At 42.3% G+C, this 21,415-nt stretch overlaps 2 protein-coding genes across 6 annotated transcripts in view; one reads left to right on the top strand and one right to left on the bottom strand.

The window, feature by feature from the left end:
• The first annotated feature begins 11,805 nt into the window (after positions 1-11,805).
• LOC129858486 (ubiquitin-40S ribosomal protein S27a-like) lies at positions 11,806-15,829 on the top strand. Its single transcript, XM_055927755.1, has 6 exons — positions 11,806-11,882; positions 11,992-12,056; positions 12,557-12,611; positions 12,695-12,780; positions 14,911-15,042; positions 15,644-15,829. The coding sequence occupies exons 2-6, from the start codon at positions 12,009-12,011 to the stop codon at positions 15,791-15,793; spliced, it is 471 nt and encodes a 156-aa protein (XP_055783730.1). The 5' UTR covers positions 11,806-11,882; positions 11,992-12,008; the 3' UTR covers positions 15,794-15,829.
• LOC129858404 (girdin-like) overlaps positions 15,702-21,415 on the bottom strand; it is an 89,786-nt gene continuing 84,072 nt past the window's right edge. For 3 of the 5 annotated variants that reach the window (XM_055927605.1, XM_055927611.1, XM_055927621.1), the window contains one exon: positions 15,702-21,370. In XM_055927605.1, the coding sequence (XP_055783580.1) occupies positions 20,408-21,370 (963 nt within the window). In that variant the 3' untranslated portion in view covers positions 15,702-20,407. The remainder of the gene's footprint in view (positions 21,371-21,415) is intronic. The other 2 variants (XM_055927627.1, XM_055927637.1) reach the window with 1 other exon arrangement.

Below are 21,415 nucleotides of genomic sequence, written 5' to 3'. Positions count from 1 at the left end.
CTGTTGTTGATGTGTGTAGAGGGTCCCTGGTTCGCGCCCGGGTCGGGGCGAGGGGACGTACTAAAGTTATACTGTTACATTGATGCTGTTGACCCGGATCACTGGTTGCTGCGGAAAAGGAGGAGGTCGAAAGGGGGGTGAATGTAACCGATGTGAAATGGCTAGCTAGGTAGCGGTGGTCCGCGCTAATAGCGTTTCAATCGGTTACGTCACTCGCTTTGAGACCTTGAAGTAGTGGTTCCCTTGCTCTGCAAGGGCCGCGGCTTTTGTGGAGCGATGGGTAACGATGCTTCGTGGGTGACTATTGTTGATGTGTGCAGAGGGTCCCTGGTTCGCGCCCGGGTCGGGGCGAGGGGACGGACTAAAGTTATACCTTTACACAAGGCCGAGTATAGCCCACAAAGATCTCCGCCACGGCACAACCCAGGGGGGACGCCAACCCAGACAGGAAGATCACGTCAGTGACTCAACCCACTCAAGTGACGCACCCCTCCCAGGGACGACATGAAAGAGCACCAGTAAGCAAGTGACTCAGCCCCTGTAATAGGTTTAGAGGCAGCGAATCCCAGTGGAGTGAGGGGAACCGGCCAGGCAGAGACAGCAAGGGCGGTTCGTTGCTCCAGAGCCTTTCCGTTCACCTTCACACTCCTGGGCCAGACTACACTCAATCATATGACCCACTGAAGAGATGAGTCTTCAGTAAAGACTTAAAAGTTGAGACCGAGTCTGCGTCTCTCACATGGGTAGGCAGACCATTCCATAAAAATGGAGCTCTATAGGAGAAAGCTCTGCCTCCAGCTGTTTGCTTAGAAATTCTACGGACAATTAGGAGGCCTGCGTCTTGTGACCGTAGTGTACGTGTAGGTATGTACGGCAGGACCAAATCGGAAAGATAGGTAGGAGCAAGCCCATGTTGTGCTTTGTAGGTTAGCAGTAAAACCTTGAAATCAGACCTTGCCTTAACAGGAAGCCAGTGTAGGGAGACTAGCACTGGAGTAATATGATAACATTTTGGGGTTCTAGTCAGGATTCTAGCAGCCGTATTTAGCACTAACTGAAGTTTATTTTGTGCTTTATCCGGGTAGCCGGAAAGTAGAGCATTGCAGTAGTCTAACCTAGAAGTAACAAAAGCATGGATTAATTGTTCTGCATCATTTTTGGATAGAAAGTTTCTGATTTTTGCAATGTTACGTAGATGGAAAAAAGCTGTCCTTGAAACAGTCTTGATATGTTCGTCAAAAGAGAGATCAGGGTCCAGAGATCGAGGTCCTTCACAGTTTTATTTGAGACGACTTTACAACCATCAAGATTAATTGTCAGATTCAACAGAAGATCTCTTTGTTTCTTGGGACCTAGAACAAGCATCTCTGTTTTGTCCGAGTTTAAAAGTAGAAAGTTTTCAGCCATCCACTTCCTTATGTCTGAAACACAGGCTTCTAGCGAGGGAAATTTTGGGGCTTCACCATGTTTCATTGAAATGTACAGCTGTGTCATCCGCATAGCAGTGAAAGTTAACATTATGTTTTCGAATGACATCCCCAAGAGGTAAAATATATAGTGAAAACAATAGTGGTCCTAAAGCGGAACCTTGAGGAACACCGAAATGTACAGTTGTCAGAGGACAAACCATTCACAGAGACAAACTGATATCTTTCCGACAGATAAGGACTAAACCAGGCCAGAACTTGTCCGTGTAGACCAATTTGGGTTTCCAATCTCTCCAAAAGAATGTGGTGATCGATGGTATCAAAGGCAGCACTAAGGTCTAGGAGCACGAGGACAGATGCAGAGCCTCGGTCTGACGCCATTAAAAGGTAATTTACCACCTTCACAAGTGCAGTGTCAGTGCTATGATGGGGTCTAAAACCAGACTGAAGCATTTCGTATACATTGTTTGTCTTCAGGAAGGCAGTGAGTTGCTGCGCAACAGCTTTTTAAAAACATTTTGAGAGGAATGGAAGATTCAATATAGGCCGACAGTTTTTTATATTTTCTGGGTCAAGATTTGGCTTTTTCAAGAGAGGCTTTATTACTGCCACTTTTAGTGAGTTTGGTACACATCCGGTGGATAGAGAGCCGTTTATTATGTTCAACATAGGACGGCCAAGCACAGGAAGCAGCTCTTTCAGTAGTTTAGTTGGAATAGGGTCCAGTATGCAGCTTGAAAGTTTAGAGGCCATGATTATTTTCATCATTGTGTCAAGAGATATAGTACTAAAACACTTAAGTGTCTCTCTTGATCCTAGGTCCTGGCATAGTTGTACAGACTCAGGACAGCTGAGCTTTAGAGGAATACGCAGATTTAAAGAGGAGTCCGTAATTTGCTTTCTAATGATCATGATCTTTTCCTCAAAGAAGTTCATGAATTTATTACTACTGAAGTGAAAGCCATCCTCACTTGGGGAATGCTTTTTAGTTAGCTCAACAGCGCCATTCCGCGTGACCGTATTGTGTGTGGATTGATGAGGGGGAAAAAACAATTTAATACATTTTAGAATAAGGCTGGTAACCTAACAAAATTTGGAAAAAGTCAAGGGGTCTGAATACTTCTGACACTGTATATACAGTACCAGTCAAAAGTTTGACACACCTACTCATTCAAGAGTTTTTCTTTATTTTTACTGTTTTCTACATTGTAGAATAATAGTGAAGGCTTAAACTATGAAATAACACACATGGAATCATTTGTATATTTAATACCAAATATGTATTAAACAAATCAAAATATATTTTAGATTCTTCAAAGTAGCCACCCTTTGCCTTGATGACAGCTTTAAACACTCTTGGCATTATCTCAACCAGCTTCACCTGGAATGTTTTCCAACAGTCTTGAAGGAGTTCCCACATATGCTAAGCACTTGTTGACTGCTTTTCCTTCACTCTGCGGTCCAACTCATCCCAAACCATCTCAATTGGGTTGAGGTCCGGTGATTGTGGAGGCCAGGTCATCTGATGCAGCACTCCATCACACTCCTTGATCAAATAGCCCTTACACAGCCTGGAGGTGTGTTGGGTCATTGTCCTGTTCAAAAACAAATAATGGTCCCACTAAGCGCAAACCAGATGGGGTGGTGTATCGCTGCAGAATGCTGCGGTAGCCATGCTGGTTAAGTGTGCCTTGAATTCTAAATAAGAATTTGCTGGTGACAGTGTCACCAGCAAAGCACCCCCCCCCCCCCTCCCCCCAACATCACACCACCTCCATGCGGAGATCATTCGTTCACCTACTCTGCACATTTCATATTTGGACTCATCAGACCAAAGGACAGATTTCCACTGCTGTAATGTCCATTGCTTGTGTTTCTTGGCCCAAGCAAGTCTCTTCTTATTATTGGTGTCCTTTAGTAGTGGTTTCTTTGCAGCAATTGGACCATGAAGGCCTGATTCACGCAGTCTCCTCTGAACAGTTGATATTGATGTGTCTGTTACTTGAACTCTGTGAATAATTTATTTGGGCAGCAATTTCTGAGGCTGGTAACTAATGACTAACTTATTCTCTGCAACAGAGGTAAATCTGGGTCTTCCTTTCCTGTGGCGGTCCTTATGAGAGCCAGTTTCATCATAGTGCATGATGGGTTTTGCGACTGCACTTGAAGAAACTTTCAAAGTTCTTTAAATTTTCCGGATTAAAGTAATGATGGACTCTCATTTCTCTTTGCTTATTTGTGTTGTTCTTGCCATAATATGGACTTTACCAAATAGGGCTATCTTCTGTATACCACCCCTACTTTGTCACAACACAACTGATAGAATCAAATGCGTTAAGGAAAGAAATTCCACAAATTAACTTTAAACAAGGCACACCTGGTAATTGAAATGCATTCCTGGTGACTACCTCACGAAGCTCATCCAGGCTGCATCACATCCGGCCGAGAGAATGCCAAAAGTGTGCAAAACTGTCATCGAGGCAAAAGGTGGCTACTTTGAAGAATCTCACATATAAAATATTTAGATTGAACAATTTTTTGGTTACTACATGATTCCATACATGTTATTTCATAGTTTTGACATCTTCACTATTATTCTACAATTTAGAAAATAGTAAAAATAAAGAAAAACCTAGGTGTGTCCAAACTTTGGACTGGTACAATAAAAATAAATATATACATTTTTTGGGGGGGTTGCCTGTTTTGTATGTTATTTTGGCATTAATAAGTGTCACATCAGTTTGCAAACAATGTAAAAAAAAAAAAAAAGATTAAAAAAAGAGTTAATCAAGCCGCATACAAACTTGGTCTCTTTTTACTTTCTTGATTAAGGCAGCTCCAAAATGCAGGTGTTTCAGCCTAACTCAGTGCTTTCTGTGCTGGTGGGAACCACATTTGTTTAAGCAAGTCAGCCACATCAGCTATATTTTTTTAAAGGCAATAAATGAGGGCTGAATTAACTGTTTCGCTGCCAGACAAGGCTCTGCTGATAGCCAGGTGTAGCAGTGGTAAGGTGTTGGGACTGCTGTTGGGACAGCTTCATGTAGGCCCTAACAGTTTGTGGTCACCGTTTGTCACCGTTATAGTGCAATTCATGTATGGTTTAGTGATGTGTTGTGTTGTGTAGGGGCTTTAAAAGAAAATGTGTGTAGTGGCTTTGCTGGCATATATTTGAAAAATAAAAGTGTTTGCCCCCCGAAAAGGTACATGCTAAAATCACCACTGCTTATGATCATAATCCAAGTGAAATTATATTCAAATGATTTAATGATTTGGACTCTGGAGGACCTGTGTGGATGACTGTGCAACTCTCTGTGTGCACTGAGCAGGATGACACGTGAGTTATAAATGGAGTTGCTTTGCTGTGAGGCCTCTTGGATTGGTTCAGATCAGTCCCATGGGCACCCTCTGGTGGCTGTCTCCCTACATGAACACGTACTCCATCATCCTGGAGCTCTCTATGTACATACATGGCCCCTGACAGACAGCAGGATGAAGAGGATATCCTGGGCCAGCAGGGTCCCTTTGTTCTGGCAACAGCAACCTGCTATCTCACCTCAGTTCACTGCAGAACACACAGTATCATCCAGAATAACCTTCTCCATAGTACCTGAAAATCACAGCAGCACAGGTCAGCTCAACTACTGCGCGTGTGTGCGGCCATGTCTGCTTGCCCTGATGATTGGTGCTTATAGCATACCTACCGGTATTTGTATATACTATGGATTCCCATTAACTGCTACCAAGGCAGCAGTTACTCTTCCTGGGGTCCAGCAAAATTAAGGCAGTTATACATTTTAAAAACATTACAATACATTCATAACACATTTCACAACATATTAAGTGTGTGCCCTTGGGCCTCTACTCTATTACCACATATCAATAACACAAAATCCATGTGTACATGTGTGTATAGTGCGTATGTTATCGTTTGTTTGTATGCATGCGTCTATGTGTTGCTTCACAGTCCCCGCTGTTCCATAAGGTGTGTTTTTATCTGTTTTTTTCAAATCTAATTTTACTGCTGGCATGAGTTACTTGATGTGGAATAGAGTTCCATGTAGTCACGGCTCTATATAGTAGTGTGCCTCCCATAGTCTGGTCTGGACTTTGGGACTGGGAAGAGACCTCTGGTGGCATGTCTTGTGGGGTATGCATGGGTGTCCGGTGCATTCAAGATGTCAATACCTCTCACAAATAAAGTAGTGATGAAGTCAATCTCTCCTCCACTTTGAGCCAGGAGAGATTGACATGCATATTATTAATGTTAGCTCTCTGTACATCCAAGTGCCAGCCGTGCTGCCCTGTTCTGAGCCAATTGCAGTTTTCCTAAGTTCCTCATTGTGGGACCTGGCCACAAGACTCAACAGTAGTCCAGGTGCAATAAAACTAGGGCCTGTAGGACCTGCCTTGTTGATAGTGCTGTTAAGAATGCAGAGCAGTGCTTTATAATAGACAGACTCCCCATCCTAGCTATTGTTTTATGTTTCGACCATGACCGTTTAAAATCTAGGGTTACTCCAAGCAATTTAGTCTCCTCAACTTGCTCAATTTCCACATTACTCATTACAAGATTTAGTTGAGGTTTAGGGTTTAGTGAATTTGTCCCAAATACAATGCTTTTAGTTTTTGAAATATTTAGGAGTAAATTATTCCTTGCCACCCACTCTGAAACTAACTGCAGCTCTTTGTTAAGTGTTGCTGTCATTTCAGTCGCTGAGGTAGCTGACATGTATAGTGTTGAGTCATCTGCATACATAGACACACTGGCCAAGGCAGCAGCTACTCTTCCTGGGATCCAACAAAATTAAGGCAGTTATACATTTGAAAAACAGTCATCCGCATACATAGACACACTGTCTTTACTCAAAGCCAGTGGCATGTCGTTAGTGAAGATTGAAAAAAGTAAGGGCCTAGACAGCTGTCCTGGGGAATTCCTGATTCTACCTGGATTTTGTTGGAGAGGCTTCCATTAAAGAACACCCTCTGTGTTCTGTTAGACGGGTAACTCTTTATCCACAAAATAGCAGGGGGTGTAAAGCCATGACAAAAGTTTTTCCAGGAACAGACAATGATCGATAATGTCAAAAGCCACACTGAAGTCTAACAGGACAGCACCCACAACCTTTTGATCATCAATTTTTCTCAGCCAATCACCTATCTTGCCCACTTGAATGCATTTTCTCCACCATCTGCAGTGCCAGTTCCTCCAGATCAGAGTTGAGCAGAGCATGGCAGGCAAAGCCCAGAGAAATCACTGAATGCTGACCCTGATACTCCTTTGGCTCTGCTCCAGGCATTGACTAACTGGGACAGCCAAACAGACAGTCATCTGCACACAAACATACAGAGAACAATACACATTTACTTAAATACTGCATCGTCTGTGGATCTATTGGGGCAGCAGACTGGGATAGGGAGAGATTGAATATATCTGTAAACACTCCAGGCAGCTGGTCAGCGCATGCTCTGAGGACACGGCTAGGGATGCCGTCTGGGCCGGCAGCCTTGCGAGGGTTAACACGCTTAAATGTCTTACTCACGTCGGCCATGGAGAAGGAGGGCCCACAGTCCTTGGTAGCGGGCCGCGTCGGTTGCACTGTTATCCTCAAAGCGGGTGAAGAAGGTGTTTAGCTTGTCCCGGAAGCAAGACGTTGGTGTCCGTGACGTGGCTGGTTTTCCCTTTCTAGTCTGTGATTGTCTGTATATCCTGCCACATATGGCAGGTAGCTTAGTGGTTAGAGCGTTGGACTAGTAACCAAAAGGTTGCAAGATTGAATCCCTGAGCTGACAAGGTAAAAATCAGTCGTTCTGCCCCTAAACAAGGCAGTTAACCCACTGTTCCTAGGCCGTCATTGAAAATAAGAATTTGTTCTTAACTGACTTGCCTAGTTAAATAAAGGTCAAATAAAAACATTTAAAAAAACATACATCTTGTGTCTGAGCCGTTGAATTGAACTTTACTTTGTCTCAATACTGACGTTTTACCTGTTTGATTGCCTTACGAAGGGAATAACTACACTGTTTGTATTCGGCCATATTCTTAGTCACTTTGCCATGGTTAAATGTGATGGTTTGCGCTTTCAGTTTTACGCGAATGCTGCCATCTATCCACGGTTTCTGGTTTGGGTAGGTTTTAATAGTCACAGTGACTACAACATCTCCTATACACTTCCTGATAAACTTAGTCACCGTATCAGTGTATTCGTCAATGTTCTTCTCAGAGGCTACCTGGAACACTGAAGTGACTAGCTTGCATTTCCTGAAGCTGGACAGCTCTTCTCTGACAGTACATAAGGGAGGTCAGCTGGGCCACCATGGCCTTTAGTTTCCCATGCGCCAGCTTGGCATCACGGTCACTCTTCTTTATGGCACAGATGAACTCATCATACTCTTTCTTGAAGGCGGTGAGAACTGTTTTTTTTGCAGTTGCATATTCAATTACCTGGTGAAAATCAAACAAGCAAGAGAAAGGCATAGCTAGTTATGCAACAAGCCCAGGCATTCTAAACAGGTTAGGTGTATAGGCCTATAAAGATGCTTGAGTGATGATGATGAAAAAAAGGCGAAAGGGTTCTTTATTTTGATACCAAATGCAGAACTGTAAATTATGTAACGTTGCTCATCAGTCCCTCATCTGGACACATCAGATGTTCCTTCTCACATGTATTCACCAAGAGATTCTAGGAAGTTATTGTCACTGGCAGATTTGATAGGTGGCAAGGTTCTTCTTCCATATTCTTCTGTTGAGTGATGGAAGTTTCCAGCTCCAAACATAATTTTCTTGTTTTTCACTCTCCTTTCTTGCACATGGTTTCATTAATCCAACACCAGACATTTTGCTGAGATGTCTGTCCAATGTGTCCAAACGGTAGACAGGAAGATTGCTATGGACATAAGGGTATGTTGTGTAGTTTTAAAATAGGGTGACCAGACGTCCCCGTTTTTGGTGGCCTGTCCCAGGCTGGAGCTGTCCCCGGAAATGTCCCCGTTTTTAACTGTGCGTTAAAAACAGACCGCAAAGTGAAATATTTTACTTGGTAAGAAAGACCGGGCAGCAGATCCTACCGGTTGTCTCAATTGCGTTGTGCTTGTTTTGTCCAGTAGAGGGGGCTGCTCGCTATAGCAGCTTCATTCACTCTTCTTCTACCAACTCCTTGCTCGCGATAGTTTTAGAGAAAACTGCTGTGGAAAACTCGTACAGAAGATAGCAAGTGTCAAGTGAATCCACAACATCACCACAAACGTCTTTTCAAGCCAGGTAAGTTACAATCGTTTGAGATACTAGTGATGCTATACTGTCACAATTTATTATATAGATAGATGATCTGCTCTATAAGGTTTTAAATAGGTTATGCTAGCTAACGTTAGCTATGTAGACTAAGTTAGCTAGCTAAGTTAGCTACTGTTATGGTAGGTTAAAAACGTTCACATGTAACGTTAAACATGCAGTGGACGGGCTATTTTGAAAATATGATTATATAAAATGAATGCACAATTAATTCTGAGAATATTTTTGTTTATTACAATTTTAATGGTTTGGCATTATAATAAGTGGTGTGAAAATATATTTAGTGTTCATGGATAACATTAGCAGTGGAGAGGAAGGAGAGGAGGAAGACTGGATAGGAAGAAGAGTGAAGGAGACAGAGGAGGAAAGGTAAAGATATGATTACAGAGCCTGCCAATTTATTATTACAAACAATGTTTTTGAGATCAAATACAAAAATGAGGCATGCATTGGGAATCTGTTAACCAAAGTATTTTATCTAATAGTATGCTATTTATTAATACAGATTGGGATTGGAGAGGAAGGAGAAGGAAAAATTAAGGGAGTAAAAAGAGTGAAGCAAGGAGAGTGTAGAAGTGTGAGGTGGAAAGGTGAAGAGAAGGAAAGGAAGACGAGTGAAGAAAAGAGGAGGAGAAAGATTGGAGGAGAATAAAAAGTTAAGAGAGTAAGAAGAGTGACACAAGGAGAGTGAAGAAGAACAGAGGAGATACAATGACTCTTTCCAAGAAACGGAAATGCACTTTTTATGAAAAACATGATGACAGAATTTCCATTTATACGCTCAGGTCAAGACAATAGAATTGTTCACTGAACCCTTTGTAATTCCTCTCTTTCAATTGGCAGCCGGAGAAGAACGGCAGTGGTAGAACATCAGCAGACAAAAAAGCATAAAGCCTCTCTGTTTGCCCGTGTTGGTATGCCCTCTGTCACCACATTCTTCAAGAAGGTAGAGCCTTCCCAAGAAGAATATGGTTTAGCTGTGCAGGAGGCTGTCTTTGCATACAACACTATGCGCCACTATCATAGTTACAGATCTCTGGGCTGCACAGCACAACTGACACAGAAGCTTTATGAGCCAAATTTGACATGTGCTAGGACAAAATGTGACGCCATAGTGAGTAACGTGTTAGCAACATGGGCAACTACTTTGGTAACACAGGACCTAGACCAAGTTGAATGTGTGTCCCTGTCCATTGATGCATCCAATCATGGACATGTAAAGCTGCTGCCATTAGTAGTCAGATATGATGGCAGCACATCTGTGGAAACAAAACTGCTTGATTTTGTTGAATTGAATGGAGAAACAGCAGAGGAAATTGCAGCTGAGGTCCTGGTGGTCATCCAAAAATGTAACCTGGAAAACATTCTCTGCCGACAACAAATACCAACTTTGGAGGACTGAATAGGCTGGGGAGGGTCAATGTCCATACCAAAGTTAACAATGCTCTGCAGTGGGAGGTGATTGGCTTCTGCCCACATCATTCATAACACGGCCAGAACAGCTTTGGATATGATGTTGAGTACCTGCTCACAAAGATATTTGGATATGTTCATATTTTCACTGTCAGAGTAGAAAAATTGAAGGGCTTTTGTGAGTTTGTTGGCCAGGAGTACCATAACATTTTAGGACACAGCAATGTTTGCTGGATGTCCATGCTCCCTGCTCTAGAAAGAGTGCTGAAAATGTATGTGCCATTGAAATCCTTTTTTATTTCTGAAGACAAATGCTCTGTTGTCCTGTGAACAATGTTCGAAGATCCACTGACTAAACTTTGGCTGGTCTTTGTCCATGGAAACTTGACTGTATTCAGTGACACGATCAAGATGCTTGGAGGCCAGGACCACTGTGCTGGGGAGTCCGCTGCAATTCTGAGAAACGTTGAGGCGAAATTGTCTGCAAGACGTGATGACAACTTCATTCCAGTTTTGGTCAGAGGACTTCTGAGAGAGCTAGAGGAAAATGGAGCCATGTCTAAAGAGAGCTTTCTCAAAACATCCCAATCATTCTTCACTATGGCTGTGAACTACTTGCAAGCATGGGGAAAGCACACAGATAATCTAAAATATTTACATTGTCTCCTTTTAAAAAGGCAACCTCTGCGTGAAGAGATCCAGAAGGCAGCAGGCACACTGCGGGAAAAATGCCCCAATGTGACCATCAATTAGGATGCATTGTGTGACGAGGTTACTGGCCTGCAAGAGTTCCTAAAGGAGGGATCGCTTGAAGAATGGAAAACATCTGAGACACCGCTAAGTCAGAGATGGAGCACGGTGGTTACCCCCTTCAAAGAGAATGACATCCCACACACTAACCTGGCTGATTAGTGTCTGTTGTCATGTGCTTACCTGGAAGTAATGCACCAGTCGAGAGAGTGTTCTCCCAAATGAATGATCTATGGACAGCAGTAAGAAATAGGTTCACTGTTCCTACCATCAAGGCCATGCTTATTGTGAAGACAAACGTCAACCTCCCCTGCCAAGAGTTCATGGAGAAGCTGGCCAAAGACAGCGCAATCCTGAAGAAAATACATTCTTCTGAGAAATATACAGATTAGGTTGGTATAAGTATATTATGTAGTTACCAATCATCAGCATGTTATTTCTTTATTATGTTAACTATTTCACATATACTATTGTCTGTTTTTTCAATTTTGCTCATGTTCTCTTCTGCTCTTATTCTACCAGGACCACTGAATGGCTGTTCAGATTGGACAGTTCTGTCTTGTCTGTAATGTTTCTGTAATATAGTTGTTTTCTTTGTCTATCACAATGTGCCTGTTAGACTAAATACATGAAACCGGAATTGTCCCCCTTTATATTTCATAGATAATAACATTGGATATTTTAATTATATATTGACCGCCGAACTCAGAAATCTGGTCACCTTATTTTAAAGTCAATTATTTTTTTAGGTGGGGGACTTCTCCCACAATATCTGTATTTCTAAAAAGTAGCAAAACGGATGTTTATCTTTTCAGAAAAAACTTATCTGGTTTGGGGAAAACACCTCGAAAAGTAAAGTGTGATGTATTATGCATTTTTCTGAGGGTGTTTTTGAACAGGCATTTTATTTGACGCCTACTCCCTGCAGACGAGCCGAGAAAACCCCGTCGCACGCTCGGAAAGCCCTCTTCTCATGATCCGCCATTAGTAGGAGACCGGTGGTAAGATCGTGCTCTCTATTTTAAGCAATTATTTACCACAATAAAGACATTGTAGATCGTGTTTTAGCTGATATAGTTGTACTTACAACACGGTCGTTCTTGTGTGCAGGTGGATTGATCGCCAAGATGCAGATTTTCGTCAAAACCCTCACGGGGAAGACAATAACCCTCGAGGTGGGTACTTCGGATTTGGTGCAGGAGTGCTTCCTGCCTCTAATAGCGGCGCATGCATTCTTTAGAAAACTAGCTGGCTAGGTAACACTTTAAAATCAGCCTATAGTGCGTTATAGCAATTCACCAGGTATAAACACCTTTGCAAGTTCCCTCATCTTTATTGGACAGTAGTTAATAGCCTACCAGAACTTGCCGATTTGGTTACTGGTCTTTTATTCTGAACTGCTAGCTAGTTGGCTACCAGTAGCTAACTATAATTTTAGTAGCATGGCCCTGCTTATACACGTGTAAATGACCGGTACAGCTCGGCAACTTATCTTACCCATCTAATAACACCCGTCTGCTTTAATGTAGATGTACTTATGAGTAATTTGTTACTGCCTTTTTGCTGGTAGTTAGTACACCAATACCTTGGGAATGAGTTGTCTTGGAACTGTTTAGTCTTCTTGCTAGCCACATTAGCTTCCGTTTCAAGACAGGTTCTCTAATGTTATATGCAGGTTGAGCCTTCAGACACCATTGAAAATGTCAAGGCCAAAATCCAAGACAAAGAAGGTAATTGCACTTTTGTTTTTAAATCTTTGGAATTGCTTGAAGTGGCTGCCTGAAAGATTGAACTCACCCTCATGTCTCTCCAGGTATCCCTCCCGATCAGCAGAGGTTGATCTTCGCTGGTAAGCAGCTGGAGGATGGACGCACACTGTCCGACTACAACATTCAGAAGGTGAGCTGACATTTTCACCTTGGTAAACATTTGACAATACTACACTTTCGTAAATGTGTTGCAGGAAATAGAATACATCACTGAAGTCCACAACACCATTCCTGTAGACCAGGGGTTCTCAGCCTTGCTTTTATCTTAAAATGTTTCAGATCATATTATAAGTAATGCATGCTGAATATTCGGTCAAAGTATGACATTTCAGAAGGTTTTAATGTATTGCCATCAGGAATTATTGTTTGTGGTAGATTAAATATGGACACCATTGTTTCTCAGCAGTGTTTAATTTGACTTTTTTGTTTTTTAGCAGATGCTCTTATCCAGAGCTATTATGGCTAAGTGCCTTACTCAAGGGCACATAGCCATCTAGGTGAAAAATGGCAAAGTTTACTGGCCCAATGCTCTTAACGTCTTACGGCTGAAATCCCGTTAACGGGATCGATATGACAGCCAGTGAAAGTGCAGGGCGCCAAATTAAAATAGAAATCTCATAATTAAAATTCCTCAAACATACAAGTATTATACACCATTTTAAATAAACTTGTTAATCCCACCACGGTGTCCTATTTCAAAAAGGCTTTACGACGAAAGCATACCATGAGATTATGTTAGGTCAGCACCTAGTCACAGAAAAACAGCCATTTGTCCAGCCAAAGAGGAGTCACAAAAAGCAGAAAGAGAAAATCACTAACCTTTGATTTATCAGATGACACGCATAGGACTTTGTTACACAATACATGTATGTTTTGTTCGGTAAAGTAAATATTTTTATCCAAACATCATAGTTTACATTGGCGCGTTATGTTCAGTAATGTTTTGCTTACAAAACATCTGGTGATTTTGCAGAGCCACATCAATTTACAGAAATACTCGTTATAAACATTGATAACAGATACAAGTGTTATGCATGGAATTATAGATACTTCACCTTAATGCAACCGCTGTGTCAGATTTCAAAAAAGCTTTATCTAGATGATCTAGATGCACTATTGTAAAGTGGCTGTTCCACTGGATGTCATAAGGTGAATGCACCAATTTGTAAGTCGCTCTGGATAAGAGCGTCTGCTAAATGACTTAAATGTAAATGTTTATGGAAAAAGCACACCATGCAATAATCTGAGTACAGCGCTCAGAGACCAAAACAAGCCATACAGATACCCGCCATGTTGTGCAGTCAACAGAAGTCAGAAATGGCATTATAACTATTCACTTACCTTCGATCTTCATCAGAATGCACTCCCAGGAATCCCAGTTCCACAAATGTTTGTTTTGTTTGATAAAGTCCATAATTTGTCCAAATACCTCCTTTTTGTTCACGCGTTTAGTTCACAAATCTAAATTCACACGGCGCAGGCACTTAGTTCAGACTACAGTTCGTAGAAACATGTCAAACGAAGTATAGAATCAATCTTTAGGATGTTTTTATCAGAAATCTTCAATAATATTCCAACTGGACAATTCCTTTGTCTTTAGAAAGGAAAAGGAACGCAGCTAACTCTCACAGGTGCCCGCCTGACTGAGCTCATGGCATTCTGCCAGACACCTGACTCAATCAGCTCTTATTCTCTCCCCCTTCACAGTAGAAGCCTGAAACAAGGTTCTAAAGACTTGACATCTAGTGGAAGCCTTAGGAAGTGCAATCGGACCAAATTTTACACTGTATATTGAATAGGCAAAGACTTAAACCTACAAACCTCAGATTTCCCACTTCCGGGTTGGATTTTTTCTCAGGTTTTTGCCTGCGATATGAGTACTGTTATACTCACAGACATCATTCAAACAGTTTTAGAAACTTCAGTGTTTTCCATCCAAATCTAATAATATGCAGATCTTGAGTAGCAGGCAGTTTACTCTGCACCTTATTCATCCAAGCTACTCAATACTGCCCCCCAGCCATAAGAAGTTAACCGCTAGGCTACCTGCCGACTCATTCATTGTATTGCTATTTTCTCAGTATTTTGGTTAATTCTGGTACAGATGGGGAATACTTCTTAGGTTTATATTTGAATTTTTCACTACAATGAGACAGCCCAAATAAGTATTTATTTTTAGATTGTCATATGCAGCATTGACCACTGACGCCATAGCTGTTTGTTGGTCTTTTTGGCTGAACTGAATTGCTTTTTCTTGCAGGAGTCCACTCTGCATTTGGTGCTGAGACTGCGTGGGGGTGCCAAGAAAAGGAAGAAGAAGTCCTACACCACTCCCAAAAAGAACAAGCACAAGAGGAAGAAGGTCAAGCTCGCAGTGCTCAAGTACTACAAGGTAAATGCGCTGGATCGCAACCTGATCCATTTCCTTGATTGCTGATAACCAGTCCAGTAGATAACAAAAAAAGTCTATGTCAATTTGGCTGTCTACTGCCACTAGTCTCTAGTGCAGTGGATCTTAAACTTTTTCAGCTAGAGACCCAAATTAGAAATTGACCGGCCTCTTGTGACCCATATTTTCCTTCAACGGCCTGAATTAAGTAGTATTATAAGATGAATTTCCATAACTCGACCCACCTCGCATGCCCAGGGCATACTTTGGGTCTTGACCCATTGTTTAAAAATCCTTGGTCTAGTGAATGGAGCCAGCATTTGTTTTGTAGACATTTGTTACTGGCTCCAGAAGTCAATTTAAGTATTAGTATTTTAAAAATCTGGTATACATAGGCCATGTTTATTAGGCATAAACAAAGCAAATTTTAAATGAATATTCAGACTTACTGTGGTGTCAAATTCCTTGTCAATGAGGTGTGTGATAAGAGGGAATTTGTTTTCTGTTGCAAAACATTTGCTGTTGTGCACTACTGAACACGGCCACTGTCTCATTTGTGTGCGTGTTTGTTGCTATACTTATGGCTTCCATGGTGTATCTTCAGGTTGATGAAAATGGCAAGATCCACCGTCTGCGTCGTGAGTGTCCAGCTGAAGAGTGTGGCGCTGGTGTGTTCATGGCCAGCCACTTCGATAGGCACTACTGTGGCAAGTGCTGCCTCACTTACTGCTTCAACAAGCCTGAGGACAAGTAAACTGATGGACTGGACTAAATAAAATGTTTTCACCGATGGCTTGATTCCTATTTTTTTCACACTGGATATGAATGAGATGGGTAAACCAATATCACATTTCCGGAGAATTATTATTAGCAGGGCTAAAAGTAGTTATTGGTTTAAGCATTAGCATTTTCTAAATATGGGCTTGGTGTGGACTTACTTTAAATTGAACCTGTTCTTAACTGACTTGCCTAGTTAAATAAATTCTTAGTTACAATGGTGGCCTACCGGGAAACAGTGGGTTAACTGCCTTGTTCAGGGGCAGAACGGCAGATATTTACCTTGTAGGCTTGGGGATTCAATCTAGCAACCTATTAGTTACTGGCCCACCGCTCCTAACCACTAGGCTACCTGCGGCCCATTGGTTGTTTTTGAACAGAACTTTGTTCTTTCTGAAGTACAGTGACTTAAAGTATTCACAAACCACACATGGGTGAAGGGGCTTTAAGGCACTGCATCTGTGCTAAAGGTGTCACTACAGACCCTGGTTTAAGTACAGGCTGTATCACAACTGGCCATGGGTAACTTCTATTTTAGCGCCTGGCAACGTAAACGCTCATTGGCGCAATGATTGAATAACGTATGTGTACATTTATTTTGCGACGCAAGCAGTGTGTAAGAAGGAACGAAAATGAATTATTTCAAGGCTATAGTCTACAAAGAAATACATTATGAAGCATTTGCGAGTGCAACAATAGGCTGGTAGGGACATAAATCCCTCAGCATTCAAACATTTCGTTGTATTAAAGATGCGTAGTACGTATCTTGAGTGGCGCAGCTTTCAATATAGTACTACGTGCACATGCTAAAAGAAAGGAACAAGGTGGGTAGACAACTGTGTCATTGTAGCAAAGTATTTCAAAACAGAAAAATCTGATCTCTTAAACGTTTAATTTTTGTTATATTATCTATACAATAGGCCTTGCATATTCCCAGGTTCAAGGAGCTTTCCGTTGTCATTACAGACCCGGGTTGTATCACAAATGGCCCGGCGTCGTCCGGGTTAAGTGACCGCTTATGTCGCTTATGCCTGGAACCACCCCTGGGTTTAAGGTAGAAAATATAACAATTATAATACATGTCAGAGAATCAAATCTTCAAGTTCATACATTTATCATATGTTCTCTCACAAGAGAAATGGGCATTGTTACAATTTTCAGCTAACCTTTGGGACAGAATAAGGTCTGGAGAGCCCTTATTTTCTATGGGCAAGAGAGCAGTCTTTATTCTATGTGGACGGTTGATAGACAATGTAGTAGTGATGATGGTGGTTGCATCCTCATATCTCCCTCAGCAAGATCTAGTAATTTACACCTTTCTGACACAATTACTGTAGTCATGGAACATTGATTATCCACTCATACACCCCCCCCCCCCAAAGTGGTTATATTCTGGTGTATACCTCCTTATCGCGCAGACTACACCATTGAGTGGCCAAAGTATACGTTTTATGTAGGCTAATGGATAACTCAAGCTTTGTCGATCCAGTAAATGGACGTCATCGGCACAACCCCCGTTCATCACTTGTGTTCCATAAAGCTTTGACTGGGATCTTTGTATTCTTTATATAAAAGCAATACAAGATTAGGCTAGAGATTATTTTAAGCGCCTTGCATTCGTCTGTCCATAGAAATCATGACATTACTTTGATCCAATATCCCAACAACTTTAGCTGGTGAGATTTCATGATTCTATAAACGCAGACAAAATCAATCATTAATCAGGGGAAGAATAGGTTACTTGAGGGTCACAGTCCTTTATGTGATGAAGACAGCACTGTGGGCAGTGAAGATGAAATGACACAGGATTCTTCTGGAATTTTTATCAAATGGATTTATGTAAAAGTGGAAAAGGAAATGAACACTAGGGTCATCACAGACAGAAATCTGATAGTAGCCACATACATACTGTACACATATACAAAGCTGTGCCATTCAGCTCACACAACCTTCATGATTGGATTGTATGTCAATCACAGTTGGCATGGCTTCCCACAAGTCATTTTGGCATTTCAGAGGAACACAACTTAAAACAATCGTCCATTCTGATTGGAAGAGAAGCAGGTTGATTGCTCCATGCACATTGTGTTTGACCTTGTTCTGTGCCCACATGCATTTTTTTCCCTTCTGTGCAGATTGTTGAACGTAGACATCAGTTGTTCCTCAGAAAGTTGCTGCATGTGCATGCTCATTTACAACAAAAAAAGTATAATTAGCATCAATTGGCAGACAGAAAAAATCCAGCTGATTCAAAGTCACAGAGGACAAGGAGTCTTCAGGGTCTCGTTTAAGTTCACCCATTTGGCTTTGCGTGAACATTGGCACAAACAGTATGTCCGTGTAGAGTGCATGTTAGCAGTCTGTCACACCATTGCAGTGCAATTTACCAGAAAGTCACTTCTAGAAAAAAAACTATTGTCGCCACATACTGTGTCTTAAGAGTTTTATTTCCTTGATTCAAGGAGAAAAAGAGGATGTTTACTTTTCTTTATTGAAGAATTGATTTTTTGTTTGAAAAAAAGTATATATAAAGATACATTTTTGTTTTACACAATCTTTTTTTCGCACTGAAGACCATCTCAGTAGACCAACATTTAAATGGCTTCAGAGTCAGACAGCTTTAAGGTCACTTTTCTCTCTGAGTTGGAGGCAGACAGAAGAGAGAAGAGGACAGAAAAAGAGGTTAGCGGCAGATGACATCAGAGAAGAGGATGAACATATATATGGACGCACTGGAAAGCAGTCTACATGCATTGACAGGGAGGGGTTTCAGCTGCGTGACCCACAATCCATGCAGCACTGCAGATAAGTTCACAAAGGGATCACAACCTCCTATAGAGCCACCAGTGGTTTTTCCTGAATACCAGCAGAGAAAAGTAAAAGAAAAGCCAGCTATGAACACGTTACACTGAGGAACAGGGAGGGAGTGTAGCAGGTCAGGACCTCCTGTTATTAGGGACGCCATGCAGACCAGGCTCCATTCATGTGCCCTTTACAACACCAGCATAAGCAAGCATGAACAGGATGGGACATCTGTTACGCCACCGAGTTACCATGGAGCACCCCCCACTGGACTCAGAGTAGCACTCACCACTTGAGCTCATAACGGTAGCCGATGAGTAATGTTTAGGAGCTTTGTTGCTCCCCACTGCTTTTTGACTTTCTGCGCTCTTGTAACACTTCCACATCTGCAGAACAAAGGCATGTCATATTACATCGGAATAAAGGCCGAACGTTAGTTGATACACAAGATAAATACAATAAAACTATTTCAAAATGGCAAATACATAAAGCAGAAATAAAAATCTAACTAACATTACTACTCCTACTGCTTGTGCATACATGAGTGCTTTCTGTCCTTGAATATAACTCAATGTTAAAACATCTGTTTGTACAAGGTGTAGTCAGTCTACAAATATACATAACCTAAAATGTGTTATTGTGCAATTGGAATTTGTATTGTGGCCATGAGCATTCAAGGCTTTAACCAGATCCAATACCATGACAACCAAGAGTAGAGGAACCTTCATTCACAACATAATCTGGCCATCATATTTGTCTCAATTGCAAATTTCTCTCACCACTATGATGCTGTCTTAGAGCAACACAAACACAAGACTCAACAATCTTTAAAATGTTCTCTCTCAAACACGTAACATTGCTCTCAGCTCATTTTGTGAATTACGTTTCCTCAAAAACAATCCCTTAGCCCCAATTCACCCAATCAGAATCCCCACATTGAAAGTGGTTTGGTCAGAAAAAGAAATGGAACAGAAAAATGTGTCATATGCACAAAACAAAACCATTTTGATCACAACAATCAAAATGAGAGCATCAGAACAAAACCAAGACAAAACCAAGAGAATAAAGCCATGCAGTTCAGTGAATATGCATTGAGATTGACACAGTAGAAGTAGACTGGTAATGCCATGTGACACAGTACTTTAGACAGGACAGGGTTCTCCCACATACCAAACACCCAAGAAGATAGAGGGGAAACCAAATATTTTATCTAATTTCAATAGATGTGAAACTGCTTTCCTCTGAAGGGCTAGATTACATAATGACAGTTAATGTGTTCCTCAGTCAGCCTATCATGGGACGTGTTCTACAAGCCTCATTACTTTATTATTAAACAGAGCTCCATTCTAATTCTGGAGGACTTCTGACATGAAGATGTTTTAAAGATGCACTGAACATCCAAATGATAGTTAATGTAGCTTTGCAGCATGTTTTCTGAAAATGTATTTGTGATTCGAAAAGAAATAGCAAATAATGAATAAAATAACTAGAACAGCTATTGATGTCCCCCATAAAACAAAGTTATAATGTGAGCCAAATACAGTGTGAACAGACCTTTGAAGCAAAGACATCCAGAGAACCCCACGTTCCATAAGACGGAGGGAAATACCAAACCAGGAGTGAGGAAAAGGGATTTACAAATCAGCCATGAAAAAACAAACATAAAAGCTCAAAGGAAAACATAGCATGATAGGGCTTTGATAATGCATGCAGAGTTCCTTCTTTCTCCCTGACCATCACCGGTCCTTAAGCAGGTCCCAGATCAGTAGCTGACCAGGACGCCACACATTCAGACACAGCCATACTCATACCACAACGATTGTTGGTCCTCTGGGCTAAGGGGTGGAGATGGGTCAGCATCAAGCACATGATTGGTGTCAATGACATGTTCCCCATTCTGGTCAGGTGGGCTGGGCTTTAGCCCATTTGGTTGGTTCTGGGCGGTTTGGGCAGGGTTGGGCCGGAGGTGGGTTTTGCCTGGGGGGCCGCTGATGTTACTGACCAGGGAGGTGTTGAGGGAAAGGAAGGTGTGGCTCTTGCTACTGCACCCTGTGAAGGCTGGCTCGCTGAAGATGGAGTCCATAAACACTGACTCCACTGTGAAGGACGAGCCAAAGAAAGACTCGAGGCTGGAGAGGTCAGTTTCCTTACAACTGAGGGGGTGCTGACTGCCTGTGCAGGGCATACTGACTGACTTCGGCAGGGACAGGGGCATGGGGTCTGGGGCTAGGGGGATGGACTGGTGGGTGGGATGTTGGGACTGGGTGGGGTTGTTGGTTGGGGGGTACTCACTGGGCGTGGTGTAGGCACGAGGCAAGGCCTTTGAGGAGGGTGAGGGGTCCACAGACACGGGCTGCCGGGTGTCTTTGGACAGCAGGTCGTGGATGCTGGTCCGACGTGTGGAGCCCTCGGCTGTGGATATGACGCTGCTGGCCCGGGGCAGCATGGAGGAGGAGATGTCCAGACGCTCAGACACAGACACGGCTTTACTCTGGGAGGAGAGGCTGACCCGTGGCTGGACCATGCCCTTCACACGCGTACTCTCTGCCTTTCGTAAGCTGGGATGGCCTGGTTGGCCACCCCTGGAGGGGCGGCCATCGGAGTTCACTGGCGCTGCCTTCCCACTGGTTGAGCGCAGGATGCCCCGCCCCTTAGTGCCGGTGGAGCCTCGCTCGGCCCGGTCTCTCTGCACATGCTCAGCGCCTCCAGAAAGGTGGGGAGACTCAACGGTCAGATTCTCTTGGCTGCCAGACTATTGATGGAGAAGAGACAGTAAAGTTACCATACCATAATACCT

This window comes from Salvelinus fontinalis, chromosome 1, assembly GCF_029448725.1.
Source record: "Salvelinus fontinalis isolate EN_2023a chromosome 1, ASM2944872v1, whole genome shotgun sequence".
Classification (NCBI taxonomy): domain Eukaryota; kingdom Metazoa; phylum Chordata; class Actinopteri; order Salmoniformes; family Salmonidae; genus Salvelinus; species Salvelinus fontinalis.
Note: the sequence above shows the minus strand (reverse complement) of the source record. Positions and strands in the feature narration are given on the sequence as shown.

Bases quoted from the DNA above. Each gene is read 5' to 3' on its own strand.
- LOC129858486 (XM_055927755.1), top strand. From the start codon at position 12,009: ATGCAGATTTTCGTCAAAACCCTCACGGGGAAGACAATAACCCTCGAG. The intron at 12,612-12,694 runs GTAATTGCACTT...ATGTCTCTCCAG, and splicing joins CAAAATCCAAGACAAAGAAG to GTATCCCTCCCGATCAGCAG. The intron at 12,781-14,910 runs GTGAGCTGACAT...TTTTTCTTGCAG, and splicing joins CCGACTACAACATTCAGAAG to GAGTCCACTCTGCATTTGGT.